Source organism: Anomaloglossus baeobatrachus, chromosome 1 (assembly GCF_048569485.1).
Source record: "Anomaloglossus baeobatrachus isolate aAnoBae1 chromosome 1, aAnoBae1.hap1, whole genome shotgun sequence".
In the NCBI taxonomy this organism is placed as follows: domain Eukaryota; kingdom Metazoa; phylum Chordata; class Amphibia; order Anura; family Aromobatidae; genus Anomaloglossus; species Anomaloglossus baeobatrachus.
This window is the reverse complement of record NC_134353.1, coordinates 381,680,144-381,704,213: the sequence shown is the minus strand read 5'-3', so window position 1 is coordinate 381,704,213 and position 24,070 is coordinate 381,680,144. Positions and strand designations below refer to the sequence as shown.

The window sequence follows — 24,070 nt, the reverse complement described above, 5'->3', positions numbered from 1 at the left end:
GAGCAAGACACACAGAGTAAGGCAATTATATATAGATTATTGTTTTGTAGGTTTGTTTTGTTATTATTATTGGTCATTAATAATATTGCAACAGCAACATTTTTTTACATGACACTTGTATACACCTTTATTTTTTGTAATAGTTTTATTTGTTTTAACTTGATTTTTTAGTTTATTGGGTGCTATAAGATTTTTAATGGTTATTCTCCTTCTAAGGCCCTGTGTGCACACTAAGTTTACCACGGTTTTGCTGCAGAAAATGTTAACCTTTCTGCAGTCCTTCCCCAGTAAAAACTAGGGTAAAAAAAAAAAAAAAAATGTTGTGCGCACGCTGCGGGTTTTTTTTTTCCACCTACAGGTTTTGCTGCATGTTTTCTGCAGCAAAAATAATGAGCATGTCACTTTTCCGCAGGTACCTGCAGTTTTTGCCATAGATAATGGTAAAAAAACACAGGGAACAACCTGTGTAAAATTCGCACCAAAACTGCGGTAAAACTGCGGCAAACCACAGTAAAACCGCATGCGGTTTTTGGGTGCGGTTTGCTGCAGTTTTTTTATCGCAGGTGCGGTAATCTTTCAGAGGGTGCAGAATTTTCTTAAGAAAATTAAATTTTCTAGTGCGCACAGGGCCTAAAGGTAATTCCTGGATTTTCAGGTAGTATTTTATTTAAAAGCGGATCACATTTAAGAAGGTACCAATATTTAAGAAAATTTCATATTACTTTATTATTTCTGTTGTATGTCGTTAAATTATATTTCCAAAGGTTTCCGTTTTTTTGCCATGATCATTACTATTCATTGTCTTATTTCTGGCCTTATTCACCTCTTACCTCTCAAACCCCGATCTTTTAAAATTTGCTAAGCAAAAGTCTTGGAATTTTTCTTTATTTTTTTCAAATGCATCATCAACCAACTTCCGTGGATTTTTTTTATCATTAAAATGGGCTTTTAGGATACTGAATTGGTTTATATAAACTTTATCCCTACAGTTTTTTCTGAGCTTTAAAAGCTGGCTATAAGGAATGTTTTTTTTCCAGCTGGGGTGAAAAACACTCCTGAAGTCCAAATAGCAGTTAGTATCAATAAAATATGAAATATTCTTAAATATTGGTACCTTCTTAAATGTGACCCGCTTTTAAATAAAATACTACCTCAAAATCCGGGAATTACCTTTAGAAGGGGAATTACCATTAAACATTTTATAGCACTCAGTCAACTAAAAAAAAATCAAGTTAAATCAAATAAAACTATTCCAAAAAAATAAAAAAAAAAAAAAAGTGTGTACAAGTGTGATGTAAAAAAAACAAAAAAAAAAAAACTGCTGCTGTTGCAATATCTAATATATAAAGATGTACGGTATGCATGTATGTATATTGACAAAAGATCAAACCGTCAGGAGTGTTATGTCTGACCGTTTGATCTTTTGTCAATATACTCACAGTGGGGAATAGCAAAGGTATCCATTCTATCACTCTACCAATCTGCCTCTTCCTCTACCTCGTATACTCCCTTCCTTTCTTTTTTCCTTTTTTTTCTCATTTCTTTTTTTTTTTCCTTCTTTACCCTATTTTTCGTATCTCCTCTTTTTCCCCCCTGTTACTCTCCTCTTCCTTTTGTTTTCCCGCTCTACATATGATGTTATTACGAGCTTTACTCTTTTCCTATAAGCTAGATATAATCCTCGCTGAGGCTAGATTTTTGACATTTTCATCTACTCCCTAGGCATCCACCATTCAATCCAGGACTTTATATACATGAGAGCACTTATTTACCCTATTAGTGGTCACATATAGGTAGGTTCTGATGAATCAAATGAAGTTCATTTTAGGCTGGTTTCATACGTCCGTGTTTTTAGGTACGTGTGACATCCCGGACCGTGTGACCTTTCATGACCCCGCACGCACACACTCAGGCATCTCCGCAGCACGGATATCACATGGATCGCACACTGATGTGATGCGTGTGACATCAGTGGAAAACATACCGGAGAAAATATGGGTCTTTTTAATGAAAAGATTTTCTATATTTACCTCTCTCCAGAGATGCTGTCTCCCGCTCCTTATCGCCGCTCATTATACTCACTGAATATTCAGTGCCCTGTGGAGCTGGAAGCAGGAACAGCGCTGGGGATTTCAGTGCCAGGGACCACATCGCTGGGTGAGTTTACAGCAGAGTGTGTGTATCCATGTGTGTGTCTGCTATGTGTGTATACACATGTGTATATGTATGTATGTATGTATGTATGTATGTATGTATGTATGTATGTATGTATGTGTGGTAAGAACCTGGAAGCCAGAACACTACGGGGACAGCATCAGGGACTCATCATAGTTCCCAATGAAGTCTGATGAACCCGTGAAGCTGTAGCGCGGGTGTCGCGGTGGGTCATCAGGATGTCATCAGAGTTCATTGGGAACTTGGATGACCTCCTGGATGTCACTGTGCTTGCAGAATACTCACCTGTCCCCGCGGTGCTGTCCCTGCAATGCTGTCCTTGGCGGTGCTGTCCTCGGCGGTGCTCCGGCTTCCTGAGTGCGGTGAATAATTGATGAATATAATGAGGGGCGGTCATGAGCAGTAGGCAGCAGAGCCGGAGACAGCAGGTAAATATGAAAAATCTTATTTCACAGACCCGTGTTTTCTCCGGTACCTGTCACACGTATGCAAACACAGATGTCACGTATGACACACGTGTGACCATAACCATGCGTGTGACTGGTACCTGATTAAACACGGACATCTGAAACCATCCTTAGGGAGAGCCCCTTTCTCCTCCTTTAAAGATTATCCTTTCCCATTGATAAACCATGAACGTATTTATTCCTTCTGATTCTGTTTTTCTATGTATCAGTATATCTGTCTTGTTAATATCGATTGATGTGATGATCATGTACAATTTTTTGTATATTATGATATTATCCTGTATTGCTCTCAGATTGTAAACAATTTTTTCTTTATATGTTTCATATCAGATTATCTGTGACGAAGGCCCGAGACTGGGGCCGAAATGTTAGAATTGTGTACCCCCCCTTTTTTTGATCTTTGCACCAATAAAAGCAAGCAGACCGAATTTCAAGCATTACATTTGTACCTTGTTTTACTTTGTGTGCCAGAATTATTTTTCCAATATTGTTATATTTCCTCGGTGGCACCAGTTCTTTAAAAAGTGAGCTAGACTCGATTTTCCTATATGTTATACAGTGCAGACCAAAAGTTTGGACACACCTTCTCAGAGAGTTTTCTTTTTTTCTTGGATCTGAAAATTGCAGATTCACATTGAAGGCATCAAAACTATGAATTAAACACATGTGGAATAAAATCATTATTAAAGTGTGAAACAACTGAAAATATGTCTTATATTCTAGGTTCTTCAAAGTAGCCACCTTTTCCTTTGATTACTGCATTGCACACTCTTGAGATTCTCTTGATGAGCTTAAGAGGTAGTCACCAGAAATGGTTTTCACTTCACAGGTGTGCCCTGTCAGGTTTAATAAGTACTATTTCTTACCTTATAAATGGGGTTGGGACCATCAGTTGTGTTGTGCAGAAGTCTGGTGGATACACAGCTGATAGTCCTACTGAATAGACTGTTAGAATTTGTATTATGGCAAAAAAAAAGCTAAGTAAAGAAAAACAAGTGGCCATCATTACTTTAAGAAATGAAGGTCAGTCAGTCCAAAAAAATTGGGAAAACTTTGAACGTGTCCCCAAGTGCAGTGGCAAAAACCAAACGCTACAAAGAAACTGGCTCAGATGAGGACCGCCCCAGGAAAGGAAGACCATGAGTCATCTCTGCTGCGGAGGAGAAGTTTATCAGAGTCACCAGCCTCAGAAATCACAGGTTAACAGCAGCTCAGATTAGAGACCAGATCAATGCCACACAGAGTTCTAGCATCAGACACATCTCTAGAACAACTGTTAAGAGGAGACTTTGTGCAGCAGGCCTTAAATGGTAAAAACTGCTAGGAAACCACTGCTAAAGACAGGCTACAAGCAGAAGCAACTTGTTTGGGCGAAAGAACACAAGGAATTGACATTAGACCAGTGGAAATCTGTGCTTTGGTTTGACGAGTCCAAATTTGAGATCTTTGGATCCAACCACCGTGTCTTTGTGCGACGCAGAAAAGGTGAACGGATGGACTCTACATGCCTGGTTCCCACCGTGAAGCATGGAGAAGGAGGTGTGATGGTGTAGGGGTTCTTTGCTGGTGATACTGTTGGGGATTTATTCAAAATTGAAGGCATACTGAACCAGAATGGCTACTACAGCATCTTGCAGCAGCATGCTATTCCATCCAGTTTGCGTTTAGTTGGACCATCATTTATTTTTCAACAGTACAATGACCCCAAAACACACCTCCAAGCTGTGTAAGGGCTATTTGACTAAGAAGGAGAATGATTGGGTGCTACGCCAGATGACCTTGCCTCCACAGTCACCAGAACTGAACCCAATCAAGATGGTTTGGGGTGAGCTGGACCGCAGATTAAAGGCAAAAGGGCCAACAAGTGCTAAGCATCTCTGGGAACTCCTTCAAGACTGTTGGAAGACCATTTCCGGTGACTACCTCATCAAGAGAATGCCAAGAGCTGGCAAAGCAGTAATCAAAACAAAAAGGTGGCTACTTTGAAGAACCTAGAATATAAGACATTTTCAGTTGTTTCACCCTTTTTTTGTTAAGTATTTCATTCCACATGTGTGAATTCATAGTTTTGATGCCTTCAATGTGAATCTACAATTTTCAGAATCATGAAAATAAAGAAAACTGTTTGAATGAGAAGGTATGTCCAAACTTTTGGCAGTTATCTGTTCAGGATGTCTCCACCTTGAAATGAGAGATTAGTCTCCATATAAGCATGCCTCTTCATGAAGTTAGATGTATACATCTTTTTTCTCTCAGTTATACCTGAAGAAGGCTGAAGGATATAACATCCGAGCCGAAAACGCATTGTATAGTTAACCACATTTTAAATGTACAAATAAAATATATCCTTACTTATTTGTATATTGGTCTTGTCATATAACCGAAAATCATCTAATACGTTCCACCATTGGTACCAGGAGGGCCGCAAGATTATCCAGTGCGATTGCTGCATACTACACCATAATCCTATTGGAAAGTGGATCAACTCCTCTTGGATATTCCAGGCTTTCTAACCTCTGAACCAAGTGAGAGTTCCACTATTTCAACACATATACAAATATATATATACTAGAAGGTGGCCCGATTCTAACGCATCGGGTATTCTAGAATTTATTGTGTGTATATTTATATTTATATATATATATATATATATATATATATATATATATATATATATATATATATATATATATATATATATATATATATATATATATATATATATATATATATATATATATATATATATATATATATATATATATTATATGTTGTCTGTAGTTGCCAAGTGTTTGTGTAGTGCGCTGTAAATGTTCTGGGTGTTGTCTGGGTGGGGGTGTGTGAGAGCGGTGTTTGTGTGTTGCGTTGTTTGTAGAGCGCTGTGTGTCTGCAGCGTTGTGTGTGTGTGTGTGTGTGTGTGTGTGTGTGTGTGTGTGTGTGTGTTGTGTTTGTGGAGCGCTGTGTGTCTGCAGCATTGTGTGTGTGTGTGTGGTGCTGTATGTGTTGCACGGTTTGTGTGGGTGTGTGTGTGTTTTGGGGGGAGGTATGTTTTGTGCAGTGTGTGTGTGTGTGTGTTGGAGGAGTAGTCCTGGAGGGAGGGGAGTATAATAGTAGGAATAGTCCTGGGGGGAGAGGAGGATAATAGGGGGGAGTAGTCCTGGAGGTGGGGAGTATAATAGGGGGAGTAGTCCTGGGGGGAGAGCAGGATAATAGGAGGAGTAGTCCTGGGGGAGAGGAGGATCATAGGAGGAGTAGTCCTGGGGGAGAGCAGGATAATAGGAGGAGTAGTCCTGGGGGGGGAGAGGAGTATAATAGGAGGAGTAGTCCTGGGGGAGAGGAGGATCATAGGAGGAGTAGTCCTGGGGGGGAGAGGAATATAATAGGAGGAGGAGTCCTGGGGGAGAGAAGTATAATAGGAGGAGGAGTCCTGGGGGGAGAGGAGTATAATAGGAGGAGGAGTCCTGGGGAGAGAGGAGTATAATATGAGGAGTATTTCTGGGGGGGAGGAGTATAATAGGAGGAGGAGTCCTGGGGAGAGAGGAGGATAATAGGAGGAGTAGTCCTGTGGGGAGAGCAGGATAATAGGAGGAGTAGTCCTGGGGAGAAAGGAGGATAATAGGAGGAGTATTCCTGGGGGGAGAGAAGAATAATAGGAGGAGTAGTCCTGGGGGAGAGGAGGATAATAGGAGTAGTCGTCCTGGAGGTGAGGAGTATAATAGGAGGAGTAGTCCTGGAGAGAAAGGCGTATAATAGGAGGAGTAGTCCTTGGGGAGAGAGGAGGATAATAGGAGGAGTAGTCCCTGGGAAGGGGAGTATAATAGGTGGAGTAGTCCTGGGGGGAGGTGTATAGGTGCCCAATGTGTGTGGGGGGCGTGGCCGAGCGGGGCAGAGTGTGGGGGCGTGGTCGAGGGGGCAACTATGCAAAGCGGTTTCCATAGTTACCTGATGTGTATCATTGTTATCAGCGTACGTGTGCCGGGAGTCGGGGTATGCTATTGTCGCGGGCGGAGGAGGGGACGCTGCGCTCACACACTGCTCGGGTCCGGCTACTGCTGCTGCTCGGTGGTGGCTCGAGCGGTGGGCCGGATCCCCGGGACTAGAGTGGAGTTCCTCGCCCGTGAGTGAAAGGGGGTGGTTTGGGTTTAGGGATATTGTCTGTGACGCCACCCACGGATGTGGTGAGATTGGTGACACCACCGCTGCTCTGGACGGGGATCCCGGGAGCGATGACCGGGAGCAGCTTGGATGTTGGTTCTCCCCTCCGTGGGTAGGGGGTTGGTTGTCCCGGGGCCCGGTGAGGGGTTTAGGGATGGCAGGCGGGTTACGGGGCCTGGTGAGGTGCAGGGTCGCGGGGGCAGCGCTGTGCCGCATGGCACGGTGGTACTCACTCAGCCAATGACGAATGCAAAGTCTCCGGTAAAACAAAACGGCTGGATGGATGGGTCCCACAGACGGCTGCAGTGTTTCTCCTCCTGGCAGGTTGATGGTGACTGCCTTTCCCTGCACCTGTGTTGTGTTACGGTTCCAATGGCTTCCCACCGGTAACCCGCTCCCCAGCTTGGATAGATGCTGAGGGAGCCCCTTTTGTCCGCAGGCTCTGGCCCTGGGAACTGTAGCCTTGGCAGTGACTGTTTCCCTTTACGGTTTGAGCAGTTGCCTTCAAATCGGGTCTTGACTGCTGGGAAACCCCGGAGGTTCCCTTCGCTAACGGATTTGACAAATTTGACGGCGACTCCTAGCCTTGTCGGGGTCGGTAAACCCTGCCAGATGGTGCTGGCTTCTCTTTACTCTCCGATCCGGTACCGCCGGGCCACTGCCCGTCCACGGTCCATACGGTTTGCTCCAATTAGCCTCTCCTGCAGACGGTCACCACCGTCTGCCAACCTTGCTGTTCCTTCCGGGCCACACACCCGGACCGCCTTCAGACTGCTCCTCTACCACTTTTCTTCCTCTCACTTCCAAACTCTAATCTCTACTCCCTCCTTTTCCCACCTCCAGGACTGTGAACTCCTCGGTGGGCGAGACCAACCGCCTGGCCCACCCCCTGGTGTGGACATCAGCCCCTGGAGGAAGGCAACAAGGATTTTGTGTTTGGCTTCGGTGTGCCTAACCGGGGTGTGGGGTGTGTTGGTGTAGTTCTGTGACGACCTGGCTTGACCAGGGCGCCACACTAGTAAGCATGGTACACATCAGGTAAGTATTCAAAGAAACAGTGCTGGGTCACTTGTTGGTCTCCTGCTGTGCAGCACGCATCAGCGTGTGACAGCGGGAGACCAACGATCTGAATGGGCAGGGAGCCGGCATACGCTGGTAACCATGCTACACAATATTACCAGATGTGTACCATGGTTACCAGCGTACCCCGCCCCCCGCACGGGAGCCCACACCAGCGTACACCGGCAACCCCAGCAATGCGAGGGTATGTGTCGGCTGGGTTGCCAGCGTACGCTGGTGTGGGCTCCCGGGGGTACAGCACTCACCTGGGAGTCGGGGCTCCGTGTCGGTTTGCGGAATGTGTGCGGGGGCGGGGCCAGAGCGAGCGTGCAATGTGTGAGGGGGGCGGGGCGTGGCCGAGTTGCCGATGCGTGCAGGGGGCCGGGGCGAGAGGCCAATCCGTGTGGGGGGCGGAGCTGAGGCGAGTGGCCAATGAGACGCTTGTCACGGTAACGACAGAATTTTGGAGACAGACGGACACAGACAGAATAAGATTATATCTATATCTATATCTAATCTATATCTAATCTATCTATCTTATAATATATATAACTCACTACACTCAGATTGGCGCCGCGTTTGTCTCAATCTTCCCCTGTCTCCAGGGTATTTTTTACTAGAGGAGTAGGCTAAACTAATGGCATCCCTAATCCATCTTGTTATAGTGCCCTTTGATACCCCTAGGCCTTTCCTAGGACTCTGAAAGGAGACAAACAATAACTGGATCTTCTTCCATGGTTTAAACCTGTCAGGTGCAATATGCACCCAGAACCACGAGCAGTTCTGGGTGCATATTCATAATTCCTGCCTAACTGTCCCTGTATCTAGATAAAGAGATCGTTAAAAAAAATTTCTAAAGAGCTTTTTTTGTATGCTAATGAGCGCGGTGACTTGTCCCATGGGTGTTGCTTCCCTTACTAGTTGGCCCTATTAGCACGTTAGTACGCCCCTCTGGGTGTGCTATCATGCTAATGAATGTGCAGTGTCGGAGGATGATCTCACTCACCTCTCTGCTACCATCCCCACCCGATGCTGGATTTCGTAAACCTTTACAAACTACAATTTGAGAGTGCGGTGATTTACATAATTGCATTAATCAAAGATGCCACCCCAATTGCCCTCGTTTGCACACTCGTCCCAAATCTCCAACCGGCAAACTAACTGTGGGGAACCATATATGGTCGAGTCTGCAGAGCTCTTCACACATTCTATTCCATGGGCATAACAGGTCTGCTCCAAAGATTCCTAGACTGTTGAGGAGGAAGGCATCTGCACCGATGCCAAAAATCTTTGGGAGTTGGATACTGAATCAAACTACGTAGGGTGCCAGCAGGATCCCCCACCCTTGTCAACTGAGTTGATGATGATTATGAGACTCACATACCTGAGTGGGATGTCCTGTCAGGAAGTTTTAGATCCCACTTGGTGTGAACCCAAAGGCACCCAAGCTAAGTAGCTCAACTGATGATGAGGACCAGAAAGTCGAGGAGGTTAGTGTGTTTATTCCCACACAAACACGTAGTGATGCAACCATGAGAAGCACTGCAGCCTCAGCAATAACGGTAGCTGTGGCCAGCGGCGATTACAGGTCTGCAGTTCACAAGACGTTTTGCCTAGCCTAGGCCTTTTTGAGACTGCAAAAGATGACCCAACTTGCATTATCTGCCAGTGTTCTAAACAACGACTGAGTAGAGGCAGAAATAGTAATTATTTGACTACTACAAGTGTCGCACCCAAGGATATGGGGGTACTCTGTTCTGGGCAGTGTCTCTCTTGAGAATATCACGGTGGTGGCCATTACCTGGTTCCGTGCCCTGGGACCTTTTTGTAATGGGGATATTTACGGGGGATTGTTGAATAAAGTTTATTCGTGACACCACTTGCTGTGTTGAAGCTAAGTGTAGGGAGCCGCCACTGCAGAATGTCTCTACTGGGGCTGGTGGTATTGGCAGCTAGTATGGTAGTCCCTCCGCAAGTAGGGTTTTGCCCCAGCGGGTGTATGGTGCACTGGGCATCGGAAGAAGGGAGTCCACAGGTATTCAGTGCAACTGGTTTACTCACTTTCTGAAGATGTTATCTGGTGGCCCAAGGCCGGCAGGTTTCACCTCCAGGTCCCCTTCGTCCCAGTGCCAGTTTGGTTCTCTGGTACCTTCTTCCCCTGCACCTGTCTCTGGTAAGTGGGTCCCCGTGGTATAAAACACAGGGGGTCACCGTTCTGTGGTTTGTCCACTTTCGTCCGCCTGACGGTAGCGTGAACCCTGTGGAGTTGGAGTCTCTGGTCCTGTCCCCGGTTCTCCCTTTGCTACTGAGTCTTCGGATTCTTTAGGGTCAGCAAGGTCTTTGATGGTTCCTTTTGCTGTGATGGTCCCCTTTGCTGTGCAGGTGTTAACAGGTCGGCTTGAAGCTCTTACCTGTCCTAGGGTCCTCTACCCAGTCGGTGCATAGTTCTGGGAGTACTCCACCATACTCCACCGGCAGCCACTTTCCTGGGTACCAGGTTACCGTCAACCCGAGTCAGGACGTCACTTCACTTCCACCTTCACACCTCTGCTGTCAACTCTCGTCTGACTGTCTGCTCCCTTTCATTGCAGACTCCCTTCTCACTACTGTCTTCCTGTGTTCTGACTACTCTCCACAGTCTGCCCCTCCCACCTGGTCAACTAGTGGACTGGAGTGGCTCCACCTCTAGGCGGCCATCCATTGGTCTCACCCTAGCTAAATGCCATTGTATGGGGGAATGTTGGGGATAACTGGGATTACCTGGGTTTTTGTTGGTACCGGCACTGGGGTTCTGGGTCCCTAAGGGGGTAAGTCCTGTATCCTGGTGGGTATGCAGAACCTTGCAGCACCCTGATGGCGTCAGTGGCGCTACACAACCATGAACAGGCACATGAGCAATCAAAATGCATTACTGTGGCAATCTCACTGCGCTTAAATGCAGAGTAATGGGCCTACCCAGCCACAGACTGCCAAATCAACATAGTCTGCCACGTCTTCCTCCTCCTGGATCACCAGGGAAAGGATTGTAACACAGGTCTCCGACCGTAGAACCTCCTCTTGTGTACCTGCTACAGTGGGGGTGAGTGAGGAACCATCAGGGTGTACGGAGGTGACCGTGTCTGGTACTTCAAATCCATTTGAGTCATCGACCACACCACATGGTTCTCAATCCAGTAATTCACAACTGTCAGGTACACTTAAGATATCCTTCTACTCTTATCTAAGAGATCTTTCAAGATTTCCATATACATGAAGGGAAGAGAAGATCTTTTAGAGGATTTCTCCACCTTCAAAACTTTATTCCAAGTAGTTTACTCTTCTTCTGCAAAGAGTATGATGAGGAGAGCAAACACTATATCTTTAAATGATCTTCGTGTCTAACTCTGATGCCCATGGTGGCTCTAACAGCCTTGACTAGGGTGTCTGTCCTCGATAGGGAAGCAAGACCTACCCCCTGAACCATCATCAGGAGGAAGTTTCTGACTCACATTCTCCCTCTGACTCCCTATTCTCAGATGATAGTAGTCCAACCTTACCCTTTTCTTTTGATAAAAACTCAGTTAAAAAAAAAAAAAAAAAAGGCATGGGTTGAGCTCTGTAAGGGACCCCGAGAATAGTGATAAGATCAAAATTGAGGGATTCCTCCAAAATTGGTTGATGAAAACACGCTGCATAGAGTCTCTTGCCACAAACTGGGTAACCCATGTCTGTAGTATGCAAACTCATTTTTAGACAAAAGGTACAAATTCTTAGGCTTTTCCGGATCTAGAGGCAGGGTCAAATCATTAAACCAATGTTCCCTGGATTCTGTGGATCAATCTTGATCTACCCTGTTTCCCTCACTAGCCATTACTGTTGCTTCCTGTTCTTAACATCATTCATGAAACTGCTCCTACTGCATCTATCCTGATGCTGCTGCTGACCATACTGCATCTGCCTCGGCTGCTGCAGTTTCCTCTGCTGTTCATCCTCCATATATGAGTTTAGTGTCACTCTCAGGCAGTCAGACCTCATGTTTAAAAGGAAACCTGTTATGATTCAGGGACCGAGGATCAAAAAATGTGGAATCCCAAATGGTAACAGAGTGGCTGGAACCTTAATGGATTGCAGACCTAATCCTGACACACAACTATAAGTAGCCGTGGGACGAGCCTACGATGACCTAGTTGTCTCGATACAACTAGATAAGAGAACTAAATATTCTCAGAGATGTAAGAAAGCTAATCTGCCTTGGAGCAGTCCCCAAAGATAGATATAGCCCCCCACATGTAAAGGCTACAGTGATATAGAAAAACACAATAAAAAGCTAGAAAAGACAGATTCAGCAAAGGTGAGGCCCAAACTATCTTTATAGGAAAGGATAGGTAGGAGCAACTGTCTGCAGCCGTAAAAAACCCTAATATATACCAGCACTTCTGATATGGAAAAATCCTGAGGTCACACAACCTCTCCCCCACTGTATCAGCACTCTGATATTACTGGGATCCAAAAACACTAATACAGATGAGGGACTGAATTAATACCAAGCATGACAAACCCAATACCTTGCAGAATCATGGAGCTAAGTATACAGACACTCCCAGCAGGAAATGATCCCATTCCACCAAGAACTCCACAAAGACAAAATAGGAATCAAGCATTAGTATCAAAGCAGAAAAAAACAAGAAAATGGAAAACAAAACAGCAGAGATACAAAGACCACTTATCTGAGAGGAGTTCTGGTAGTGAGCAGAACTCGTTACAGAATGTCCTTAACACACAGGAGACCATTGAGCACCGGCAAGTAACAAGAGAAAACTACTAGTTAAATAGCCCAATCTGACCCAGATTGCCAGACCTCCACAGGTGTGTGGCTTTCATTCCACACATCAACTGCATCACCAGCACTGACCACAAGAGAGAGCCCCAAACTAGAAAACATTCAGAACAGAAACCAGTCACCAGATTTTTGAGGTATAGGCCAAAAGTAGCACCTTAAGCAGCGTCTGTGCTACATTCCATAAAAGGTGCATGTTATCTCCTTACTCCACCTGTACACCCCACAAATAACTTTTAAAAATATCTCGCCGTAAGCAAATCTTTGGGTCCAGTACGATGAGCGTCCTTGGTTGTGACTCCTGTCTTTCCCCTCCTCACTGATTGCCGTCCTCTTGTGATGATTGACGTCGATGATCCCATCCCATGCCATCTACTTCGCTAGGCAAAATCTTGCCTTGACTTGACCTCAACCCCAATAGAAGTTAATTGGGCAGTTTGGGTCTCCACCCACATGCAGCCAGCCACCAACAGAACACTTCCAGGGAAGGGTGGGCTGGTTTGTGTTTTTTTTGTACACACATCTGATCACACTGTAGTTACTCCCATTGAGAGTCAAACACTGCAAGCGACTCGCACTGAGCTGAGCACCGAGCATACCCGAGCTCAGTGATGCTCACGTGAGTGGTTTGGATATGTAAAAGCCCCCAAACTCTCTTGTTTTTGTTTGTTTGTTTTTAACAAGTCTGTTTTTGGTACGAACACCAAACCTTGTGTTTCTTCTCTAGGTGCTAGTTTTGTTTTATACCTCAAAAATGTGGTGACAGGATTCCTTTAAATGAGGGGCCCCCTGAAAGTGAGAAGAGAAACTCCAGGGTTAGAAGTCCCTCACTAAACTCCTGATGGGGCATACTCAATGCCACACACCCTCGCCTGAGCAGATGACTTTGATGCCAGCGCACTAGTCAGTCATCAAGACGTGCCTCCAAGCACACCCCATGCTTGGAAGTCCCAGCCAACATGGTGCCCATAAATCACGAGGAATGCCATGCAGCTGCCACTTTTCTCACACTCTAGCCAGAGCCCCCACTGGACCTGCTGTGGTGCATCCAGATACTCCAGCTCTGCTGCTCAAGGAAAAATTCCGGCAGATGCCACCTGGCATAGGTAAGCTCCTCACCTTCCTGTGTAGGTTCCCTACAAGGACAGGAAATCAACTAATGCAGGGGAGTAGGTTTCCTGCCTCTGTGGGGCGGATCCCTCTCCTGTAGTCATTTGGGAAAGGAAAAAAAAAATAAAAATAGGTTCCTTTAAAATTGTTACATTTGTGCAGAATTAACTAGACTGGCTCATTCATTGCAAAACAAATATTTTACTCTGAATAGAGCGAAAACAGAGCCTCACCATTCACTGTTTTAGCCATTCTCAGGTGCTGCAACTCAGCGCTTATTGATGTGAATGAGAGCTGAAACATTTCATAGATTACCATAGGTTTAATTACTGTAGAGAAATATCAATAGGCCCATTGAAACAGCAAAACATTACCCATTATAAAACAGAGGCTTATTAGATGTTCATGAAAAACTGAAGATCTTCAAAAACGCAAGATTAACATGTATCAAATATGTATTTAAATATATAGTAATACAAAAAAAAAAAAAAAATACCCAGTGATGACAGGGTTAATTAAATTTGTCACAGTAAGGACTAGGAGTTATTAGGAACTATTCTTCCCAGTATAAGTGCAAAATTCGATTCTGTGGCAATTACGTCATAAGGGTGAATAATAAATAATTTTTATTTATATTGCGCCTATTAAACATTCAGCGGCACTTTACAATTCATTATTAATTTACATTAAAGCGTGCAGATTCTTATAAAACAGCTATTTTGTAACTAATTATAGTCATACCTACTGAATAAATGTACATATGTCCATATGTACATATGTACATGTAAAAATAATAAATAAATGTACATATGTCCATTAAAAAAAAACCCAACATAGATTTAGAAATGCAAAACCCTCAGGGTCAGTAATATAAGGTCCTTATACAGATTTATGGATCCACTTTAGGTAGACAGTGATAATGAGAATTCTATTCTTGAGCTCCGTAGACAAAATAAGAATGAATTCTTTAAACCTTTTTAGATATCATAGGGTGCATATTAGCAGTACTACAGGAAACCGCTAAAAATCAGTCATTAAAAACATGCAGCTTGATTGTGCTCATACGATGTATCCAAAATCATATATAGTGTGTGTGTGTGTGTGTGTGTGTGTGATAGCTAGAGATATATATATATATATATATATCACACACACACACACACACACACCACGTATTTACCATATTTACAATGGCACTCCCTTGTGTACTTACATTATTTAAAATTATTTTTTCACCTAATTACTATATGTCAAGTGTCCGCCTGTTTTCTTTTTCTTGTTTCTATATACCATGTGTCTGGGGAGTCTTCCCTGTTTACATTTTAATAACAAAAATGTAATATTTTATTATTTGGGCTCGCATTTTTTCTTTTGGGGGGGTTGGTTTGGCTTTTCATCAAGGCATTAAGCCTCTTTCTACATATTTTTATAATATACAGTGTATAATATAAAATATTATATATATATATATATATATATATATATATATATATATATATATATATATATATATATATATATATATATATATATATATATATATATATATATATATATATATATATATATATATATATGTCATTGCTGTATATATAAATAGGAAACCCGAACTTCACATTTAGTACAGAAACCTTTGCTTGCAATTACAAAGGTCAGGCATTTCCTGTAATTCTTCACTAAATTCTTCTCCAGATCTTTCAGATTCCTCCACAGATTCTCTATTGAGTTCAGGTCTGAAGACTGGCCTAGGCCACTCCAGGACCTTGAAATGCTTCTCATGGAGCCACTCCTTAGTAGCCCTGGCTGTGCGTTTCGAGTCATTGTCATATTGGAACACCCAGCAAGACACATCTTCACAGCTCTTACAGAGAAGGAGGTTATTGTCAAAAATCTCCAAATAGATGACCACATCCATCTTCCCTTTGATACGGTGCAGTTATCTTGTCCTCTTTGAAGAAAAGCACCCACAAAGTATGATATATCCACCCCCATGCTTATGGTTGGGACGGTGTTCTTGAGGTGGTATTCCTCCTTCTTCCACCAAACATGGCAAGTGAAGTGAATACCAAAAATTTCTATGTTAGTCTCATCTGACTACATATATAGCATAATAGTGCAGCAAATGGAAGATAATTCTCTCAGGACTTTGTGAATTGTAAAACCACAGGAGTGGTATATATAGTTATGTACGTACATGAGCCCCATGGATTACATGGGGAAGACAGAGGAAACTAAGGAAGAGGGTAGGTGAACAGTTAGGTGATAGCCCTCACCAGCCTTATGCAGGTCTAGAATTTTGTTCCTGATGTCCTTAGACAGCAATTTGGTCTTGGCCATGGTGGAGAGGTTCGAGTGTAGAAGAACTTCTTAAATGGGATATTCCCATCTCGAAGATCCCATCCAAATATGTAGTAGATGTAATAACTAACTCCAATTAGAAATCTAGTATACTTCTGATTCACTATGTAGCTTATCTCATGTTCAGGGCATTGCAGGACTTTGGATATCCAATTTGCCTTTTTTTACTCATTTTGTGTGTGTTTCAATACACAAGAAAATAAAAGTGTATAACAAAACATGTGTAATTGCTAATTTATATTTATAGCTTGGAACCGTGAGGAAGACTGTTTAACACTGCCGAAACGCGTAGTCCATTATCGCATGATTCCTGCACTTAGTCATGAGCTCTGGAATCTTAATCGCTCAATAAAGTTGGAATATTTTTCACTACCACCTGGAATCTTATTTTGCTGGATCCACTTACAAGTTTGCTACTTTACTTGGACGTTTCCCCAGTCTGGACCCGTGCAACTAAAGAAGACCAGGTATTTCTAAGGCAGGAGCTCAGACTGGTTAGCTGGTCTATTACCATTTGTTGGATAGATATAGATCTATATCTATATCTATATGTGCCGCCCCAGTGTTAGCAGCCAGGCTGCTCGGATCCGGATCCGCAGTGGCTCGAGGGGTCTCCAAACCCAGGGTTTGGGGTCGCGCGGCCACTTGGAATAAAGGGGGGGGATATTTACACGGGATGTTTTTTTTTGTTTGAAGTTCGTGACGCCACCCATGGTGTGTTGTAAGGTGGAGTACCACCGCTGCAGTTTGGAGTACCCGGTGGCGATGGTGTAGGCAGCCAGGTGTTTAACCCCTCAACGGGTAGGGGAGATGCCCCGGGACTCGATGAGGGCGACAGGGAGGTGCCATTGGGACGGTAAGGGTCACTTATGTACTCAGTCCAATAACGCCGACAACTGTGGTAAACCAAAGTTCTTAACACCACTGCCGCTGGGAGATAGCACGCCTGGATCCCATGCCAGTTGGTGTTGCCTGTTAGTCTGTGACCTTTACCTTGACACCTAGTGTTTTCTGGTTGGTCCCTTGAATATAAAACTGGTCGGGTCCGGCTCACCAGTATGGCTAACTGGGTGAGCTTGCTCTCAGGACTCACGCTTGGGATTTTCTGGACCGTATAGTGGGAAAGTCCTATCCCCCTCGTTGCGCTAGTACCCTGATTTTGGAGCAGGTGGAGAACGGATCTTGAAGGCTCCGTCCTCGTCGGGTAAAGTGCCAGGACGCCTGAAGCTACTTCCTAACCTAGGGTCCACGTACCCAGTCGTGCCCTGGCCCCTGCGCGGTGATGGCACAAGGCCGCCGGCTGTCCTCCTCGGCAGTCTGTGCCCCTTGTCATGATCCCCTGCAACCGGGGTCCAGCTCCTACCAGGCCCAGACCTACGTTTGCCACCTAGTAGTTCCAAGGAGCCCAGCTCCTGACCTCCTCTCACTTTCACCTCCAACACTACACTGACTGTTCCGGACACTCCTGACCTTCCCTTAACCAACCCCCCAAGTGGGCGACCCTATTCCACTCAGGCCGTCCACTGGTGTGTCTGGTGGGTGTTCCTAGGATTTTGATTAGCTTGATCTTGGCAACACCAAAGGTCAGGGACCCATAACCAAGGAGGAGGTGGATACTGTGCAGAAGGAAAGATTGCACAATACCCTATGACGACCTAATAGGCCAGGGCGTTACATTCCCCCTTGGTTAAACATAGCTCGTCCCCGAGCTACAAGACAGAGGTTTATTTTATTTATTTTATCCAAACTGTAGAAAAAAAGGGTAAAAAAAGTTAACATTTTTATTTACACTTTCATCCCACATCAGGGAGGCTTGTCACTTAAACGTTACTCAACATTTTAAGGTGTTCATCTTTTTAACGGTGAGATGCTGCCGGTTTCAATTGTAGCGGAGACCCAACCTGCTCCATTGCAGCCTCTACCCACGACAGTCCAGTCCCAATTTCCCAGATCCAGTTAACCTGCCACCCAAACAACCTGACCCACTGCATACCTATGGTGGGTCCGTGACCAGGTTAAGGTCCCAGGTGTTGTGTTAGTAGCACCTCCTGTGCCTACCAGAGTCGTCTATGTACAATACACAAGTTCGTGTTGGTCACGCCAGTCCTGTGACAGTGGTCCATTTTTACTAAATATAAAAACTTAATTGAGTACATGTACCGGGTGTACACACCTTAATCTTCTTGCAAATCTGGTAACTTTCACTCTTTTCATTAAAACTGGTTGATTAGGCACTTATTTGCTAACATTTTCTATATGAAAAATAAACTATGAAAAACAAACGAACGAAAGCACCGATACCTAACAGTTCTACGGCATTGTTAAACCACTGGTATTTTTCAACATTTTTCAAACTACCGGGTCCCGTAGCAATGCCTCCTTGCGACTACATACTACTGATGCCGGCACAAATTCTTCTTCAGGCATCGCATGCTTGGTCACCTCCAGGGCATACCAGTCCCGCTCTCCGCAATGACGGGTGTAAGTGACCATTTCTTCGGGTTTTAGGTTGCGCTCAGGGTGCCCCCAGGGGAGGTGTGGTGCCACATCCCGCCGGGACACTAACACCCAGCTGTGAGGCCTGCTTCTCTGATGGAAGCCCCACCCTTGCTCAGGGTCAAACCAATCCACAAGACCACGGCACCGTGGCCCTCTAACTCGTGAAGCAGTGCTCCTCACCTGCTCCTTTTCTGCTCTGTTGCGGGTGGCAAGCTCCCGTCGTTGCAGATTTTGGTTTATTTGTGTTTGTAACTGCTGGTGATATCGTTCCCACTAGGGGGCGTCAGCGTCCGGCCTCAGCTCCCTAGCTGGCTCTGGTTTTATGTGGACTCTTGCGGCCCCAACAGCCGTCGGGATGCCGCGCAGCAGTGGAACCGGGAGATCTTTAGGTTTTACTTACGAATCTGCAGATGGAAGGACAGACTGCCCTGCAGCCGGGGTTGCAGGGTCCGGGTGCTCCGCCTCTGAGGACGGGCCCAGTGATGTGGCCGGGTCTGGTCTGGCTGGGTGCTGTGAATTTCAGTTGTGCTTTTGCCGCTGTGAGGCTCCCTCTTGTGGCCAGGAATGGTTTGGACAGAGACCAGGTGTGTTGAGCAATGGGAGTTTCCATTGCTAACTCTCTGCCTATTTAATCCCTGGTCTGATAGCAGGCTATGCCGGATGTCAGTTTTTCTTTGTTCACCAGCCTGCTCCTTCCTGCTCCAGACCACATCTACCCCAGATAAGTGCTTGGCTCTTTATTTGTTGTTTGGTTATTTTACTCTTATCTGAGTTTGTCATTTACTGTGGTTGTTACCAGTTTATTTGCATGCAGGGATCTTCCCTTTCTGTTGCTTAGCTGGGCAACTCCCTGCAGCTATGTTTGGAGTTTTGCTCCTATTAGTCCATGTGTTTGTTGCTTCTTGAATTTGTAATATAGGACGGAGTTCAGATCCAGCGATCTGAGGGCTTTTTGTACTATCAGGTTCTTCGATTTTTGTAGGGTTTTTCTCTGGCCACAATCAGTCCCTTTCCTATCCTGTCCTATTTAGTTACTGGGGGCCTCACCTTTGCTAATCCTATCATCTGTGTATTGTGTTTTCCTATATCACCGCACTCTTTGTGGGGGGCTTGCTATTCTCTATTTTCTGAGGCAGAGAGTTATTCATCTTTCCTTCCTTTAGGATAGCTAGTTCCCCGGCTGGGTTCGCGGTGCACAGGATGTTAGTTCTACTTCTAGTGTTGATGGTTATTAAGGGGATGGCGGGCCAGATTAGTTGCCAATGCTCTTGTCACCTTTTACCAATGAATTATGGTCGTCTTCCATGGTTCCGGATCATAACACCGGGGTCCGAATGACCGCTGTCATGATGGGAATAAGGGACAGCACCGTGTTTTTTGTAGGTGGAGCTTTACTTAAAGGCACCGAAGGTTCCGCTACCAGGATTGGCGTGGGCAGCTCGGCATCCGCAGAGGACTGGGTAGGTGATGGTGGAGGGCTCAACGCGAGCGGGGGCGGTCCGGATCCCTCAGCCATTGTGGCCGGATTTGGGCAATCAATAGGGACTGGGTAACAGCTTACCCTCTCTTCATGTGGGATTTTGATCTCACGGGCTCGCACCACCATCGCCAGGCTCCTCATCTCTTCCCTCCAGTGGTACAAGATGCACAGGAACTGCGTCCGCATTCTCCTGCACAGCTATGTCTTCTCCTCAATCCAAGTCGCGGTCCAGGGAACAGCACGTTCCGGTGACCAGTCCCGCTCCACCATCTTGCCTCTGCGTAGTCCAGGAACGTTATGGCAGAGTCCTGGCGTCCCTGCCTCTCTTCCGTTGTAGCTACATTCCGGCACGCCCACTCGGTTTTCACTCAGCACTCCTTTGCGTGCTGTGGCCCTCTGGGAACTTCCGGTTCCGGCCTCACACTCCGGGCAAAGGGCGGGGCTTCTGCTTCTCGCGCTTTCACGGGGAAGACTGCATTTTGGCGTGAAAAGATGGCGGAAAATGGCGGGAAAAGGAATTTTGAGTCTTGGTTTTTGGCTCTAAGGCTCACGTCACCAAGGTAAGTGGGTCCTTCTTGGATCCTGTTCGTGACGCCAAAGTTTCCAAGGTGTGCCGCCCTCGCGTCAGCAGCCGGGCTGCTCGGATCCGGATCCACGGTGGCTTGAGGGGTCTCCGGACCCGGGGGTCGGGGGTCGCACGGCCACTCGGAATAAAGGGGGGATAATTACAGGGGATGTTTTTGTTTGAAGTTCATGACGCCCCCCGTGGTGTGTGGTAAGGTGGAGTACCACCGCTGCAGTTGGGAGTACCTGGTGGCGATTGTGTGGGCAGCCAGGTGTTTAGCCCCTCAACGGGTAGGGGAGATGCCCCGGGACTCGATGAGGGCAATGGGGAGGTGCCATTGGGACGGTAAAGGTCACTTATGTACTCAGTCCAATAACGCTGACACCAACAACTGTGGTAAACTAAAGTTCTTGACACCACTGCCGCTGGGAGATAGCACGCCTGGATCCCATGCCAGTTGGTGTTGCCTGTTAGTCTGTGACCTTTACCTTGACACCTAGTGTTTTCTGGTTGGTCCCTTGAGTATAAAACTGGTCAGGTCCCGCTCACCAGAATGGCTAACTGGGTGAGCTTGCTCTCAGGGCTCACGCTTGGGATTTTCTGGGCCATATAGTGGGAAATTCCTATCCCCCCCATTGCGCTGGTACCCCGATTTTGGAGCGGGTGGAGAATGGATCTTGAAGGCTCCGTCCTCGTCGGGTAAAGTGCCAGGACGCCTGAAGCCACTTCCTGACATAGGGTCCACGTACCCAGTCGTGCCCTGGCCCCTGCCCTGTGATGGCACAAGGCCGCCGGCTGTCCTCCTCGACAGCCCGTGCCCCTTGTCACGATACCCTGTGACCGGGGTCCAGCTGCTACCAGGCTGAGACTAACGTCTGCCACCTAGTAGTTCCAAGGAGCCCAGCTCCTGACCTCCTCTCACTTTCACCTCCAACACTACACTGACTGTTCCTGACACTCCTGACCTTCCCTTAACCAACCCCCCAAGTGGGCGACCCTATTCCACTCAGGCCGTCCACTGGTGGGTGTGGTGCAGAGTGTTCCAAGGATTTTGATTAGCTTGTTCTTGGCAACACCAAAAGGTCAGGGACCGGTAAGCAAGGAGGAGGTGGATACTGTGCAGAAGGGAAGATTGCACAATACCCTGTGATGACTTGATTGGCCAGGGCGTCACATATCTACAGTGCCTACAAGTAGTATTCAACCCCCTGCAGATTAGCAGGTTTGATAAGATGCAAATAAGTTAGAGCCTGCAAACTTCAAACAAGAGCAGGATTTATTAACAGATGCATAAATCTTACAAACCAACAAGTTATGTTGCTCAGTTAAATTTTAATAAATTTTCAACATAAAAGTGTGGGTCAATTATTATTCAACCCCTAGGTTTAATATTTTGTGGAATAACCCTTGTTTGCAATTACAGCTAATAATCGTCTTTTATAAGACCTGATCAGGCCGGCACAGATCTCTGGAGTTATCTTGGCCCACTCCTCCATGCAGATCTTCTCCAAGTTATCTAGGTTCTTTGGGTGTCTCATGTGGACATTAATCTTGAGCTCCTTCCACAAGTTTTCAATTGGGTTAAGGTCAGGAGACTGACTAGGCCACTGCAACACCTTGATTTTTTCCCTCTTGAACCAGGCCTTGGTTTTCTTGGCTGTGTGCTTTGGGTCGTTGTCTTGTTGGAAGATGAAATAACAACCCATCTTAAGATCCTTGATGGAGGAGCGGAGGTTCTTGGCCAAAATCTCCAGGTAGGCCGTGCTATCCATCTTCCCATGGATGCGGACCAGATGGCCAGGCCCCTTGGCTGAGAAACAGCCCCACAGCATAATGCTGCCACCACCATGCTTGACTGTAGGGATGGTATTCTTGGGGTCGTATGCAGTGCCATCTAGTCTCCAAACGTCACGTGTGTGGTTGGCACCAAATATCTCGATCTTGGTCTCATCAGACCAGAGAACCTTGAACCAGTCTGTCTCAGAGTCCTCCAAGTGATCATGAGCAAACTGTAGACGAGCCTTGACATTACGCTTTGAAAGTAAAAAGGTACCTTACGGGCTCGTCTGGAACGGAGACCATTGCGGTGGAGTACGTTACTTATGGTATTGACTGAAACCAATGTCCCCACTGCCATGAGATCTTCCCGGAGCTCCTTCCTTGTTGTCCTTGGGTTAGCCTTGACTCTTCGGACAAGCCTGGCCTCGGCACGGGTGGAAACTTTCAAAGGCTGTCCAGACCGTGGAAGGCTAACAGTAGTTCCATAAGCCTTCCACTTCCGGATGATGCTCCCAACAGTGGAGACAGGTAGGCCCAACTCCTTGGAAAGGGTTTTGTACCCCTTGCCAGCCTTGTAACCCTCCACGATCTTGTCTCTGATGGCCTTGGAATGCTCCTTTTGTCTTTCCCATGTTGACCAAGTATGAGTGCTGTTCACAAGTTTGGGGAGGGTCTTAATTAGTCAGAAAAGGCTGGAAAAAGATAATTAATCCAAACATGTGAAGCTCATTGTTCTTTGTGCCTGAAATACTTCTTAATACTTTAGAGAAACCAAACAGAATTCTTGTGGTTTGAGGGGTTGAATAATAAATGACCCTCTGAATAAACTTTTCACAATTTAAAAAAAAAAAAAAAAAAAAAAAAAAAAAAGAAATAACATTTTTTTTGCTGCAGTGCATTTCACACTTCCAGGCTGAACTACAGTCCAAATGTCACAATGCCAAGTTAATTCCGAATGTGTAAACCTGCTAAATCTGCAGGGGGTTGAATACGACTTGTAGGCACTGTATATATTAGATACATATACACACACAAAAATCCAAAAAGCTGTATTATGAAGTTTTAATTAAAAAAAAAAAAAAAAAACACACCCACACAGCCTTAGTTATACCTGTCTGAGCAGTTCACATAATCGGATTGCGAGTCAAGGCTTCGATCTCCGTACATTCGATTGGACCCAATTGGCCGCACTTTAACTGGAAGACTATAGATTTTTTTGGGACAGCTTGGATAAGCATAACCTGCTGAGTCCATGACTTCCAAAGGATCTAGAAAAACAAGTAATAAATGCTGCGATAAATTTAAATAACATAGCAGTAATATAATAATACTGCTATATGATAAGAAGTAAGGTATTAAAATATTAATGTAGTTGTAAGACTTTGCATTTTATTTCCAGGCAATGACACTAAATATTAGCAATTTTATTTTTTTTTTTCGTTTATTGACTGGATTTTAGAAAGCCTATACATTTTATTAGCACTACTTTAAGGCTATGTGCACACTAGAAAAAGGATTTTTCCTCAAGAAAGTTCTTATGAAATTTCTTGTGTGAAGGATTAGCGCACCTGCGTTAAAACGCACATATAACGCACCGAAAAACACGT

At 45.3% G+C, this 24,070-nt stretch overlaps 1 protein-coding gene across 1 annotated transcript in view; it reads right to left on the bottom strand.

The window, feature by feature from the left end:
* Positions 1-23,721, bottom strand: part of LOC142293444 (la-related protein 6-like) — a 74,737-nt gene extending 51,016 nt beyond the window's left edge. Inside the window, exon 1 of the mRNA XM_075337825.1 lies at positions 23,575-23,721. Coding sequence (XP_075193940.1) covers positions 23,575-23,717 — 143 coding nt within the window. The 5' untranslated portion in view covers positions 23,718-23,721. The remainder of the gene's footprint in view (positions 1-23,574) is intronic.
* Positions 23,722-24,070: the final 349 nt, after the last annotated feature.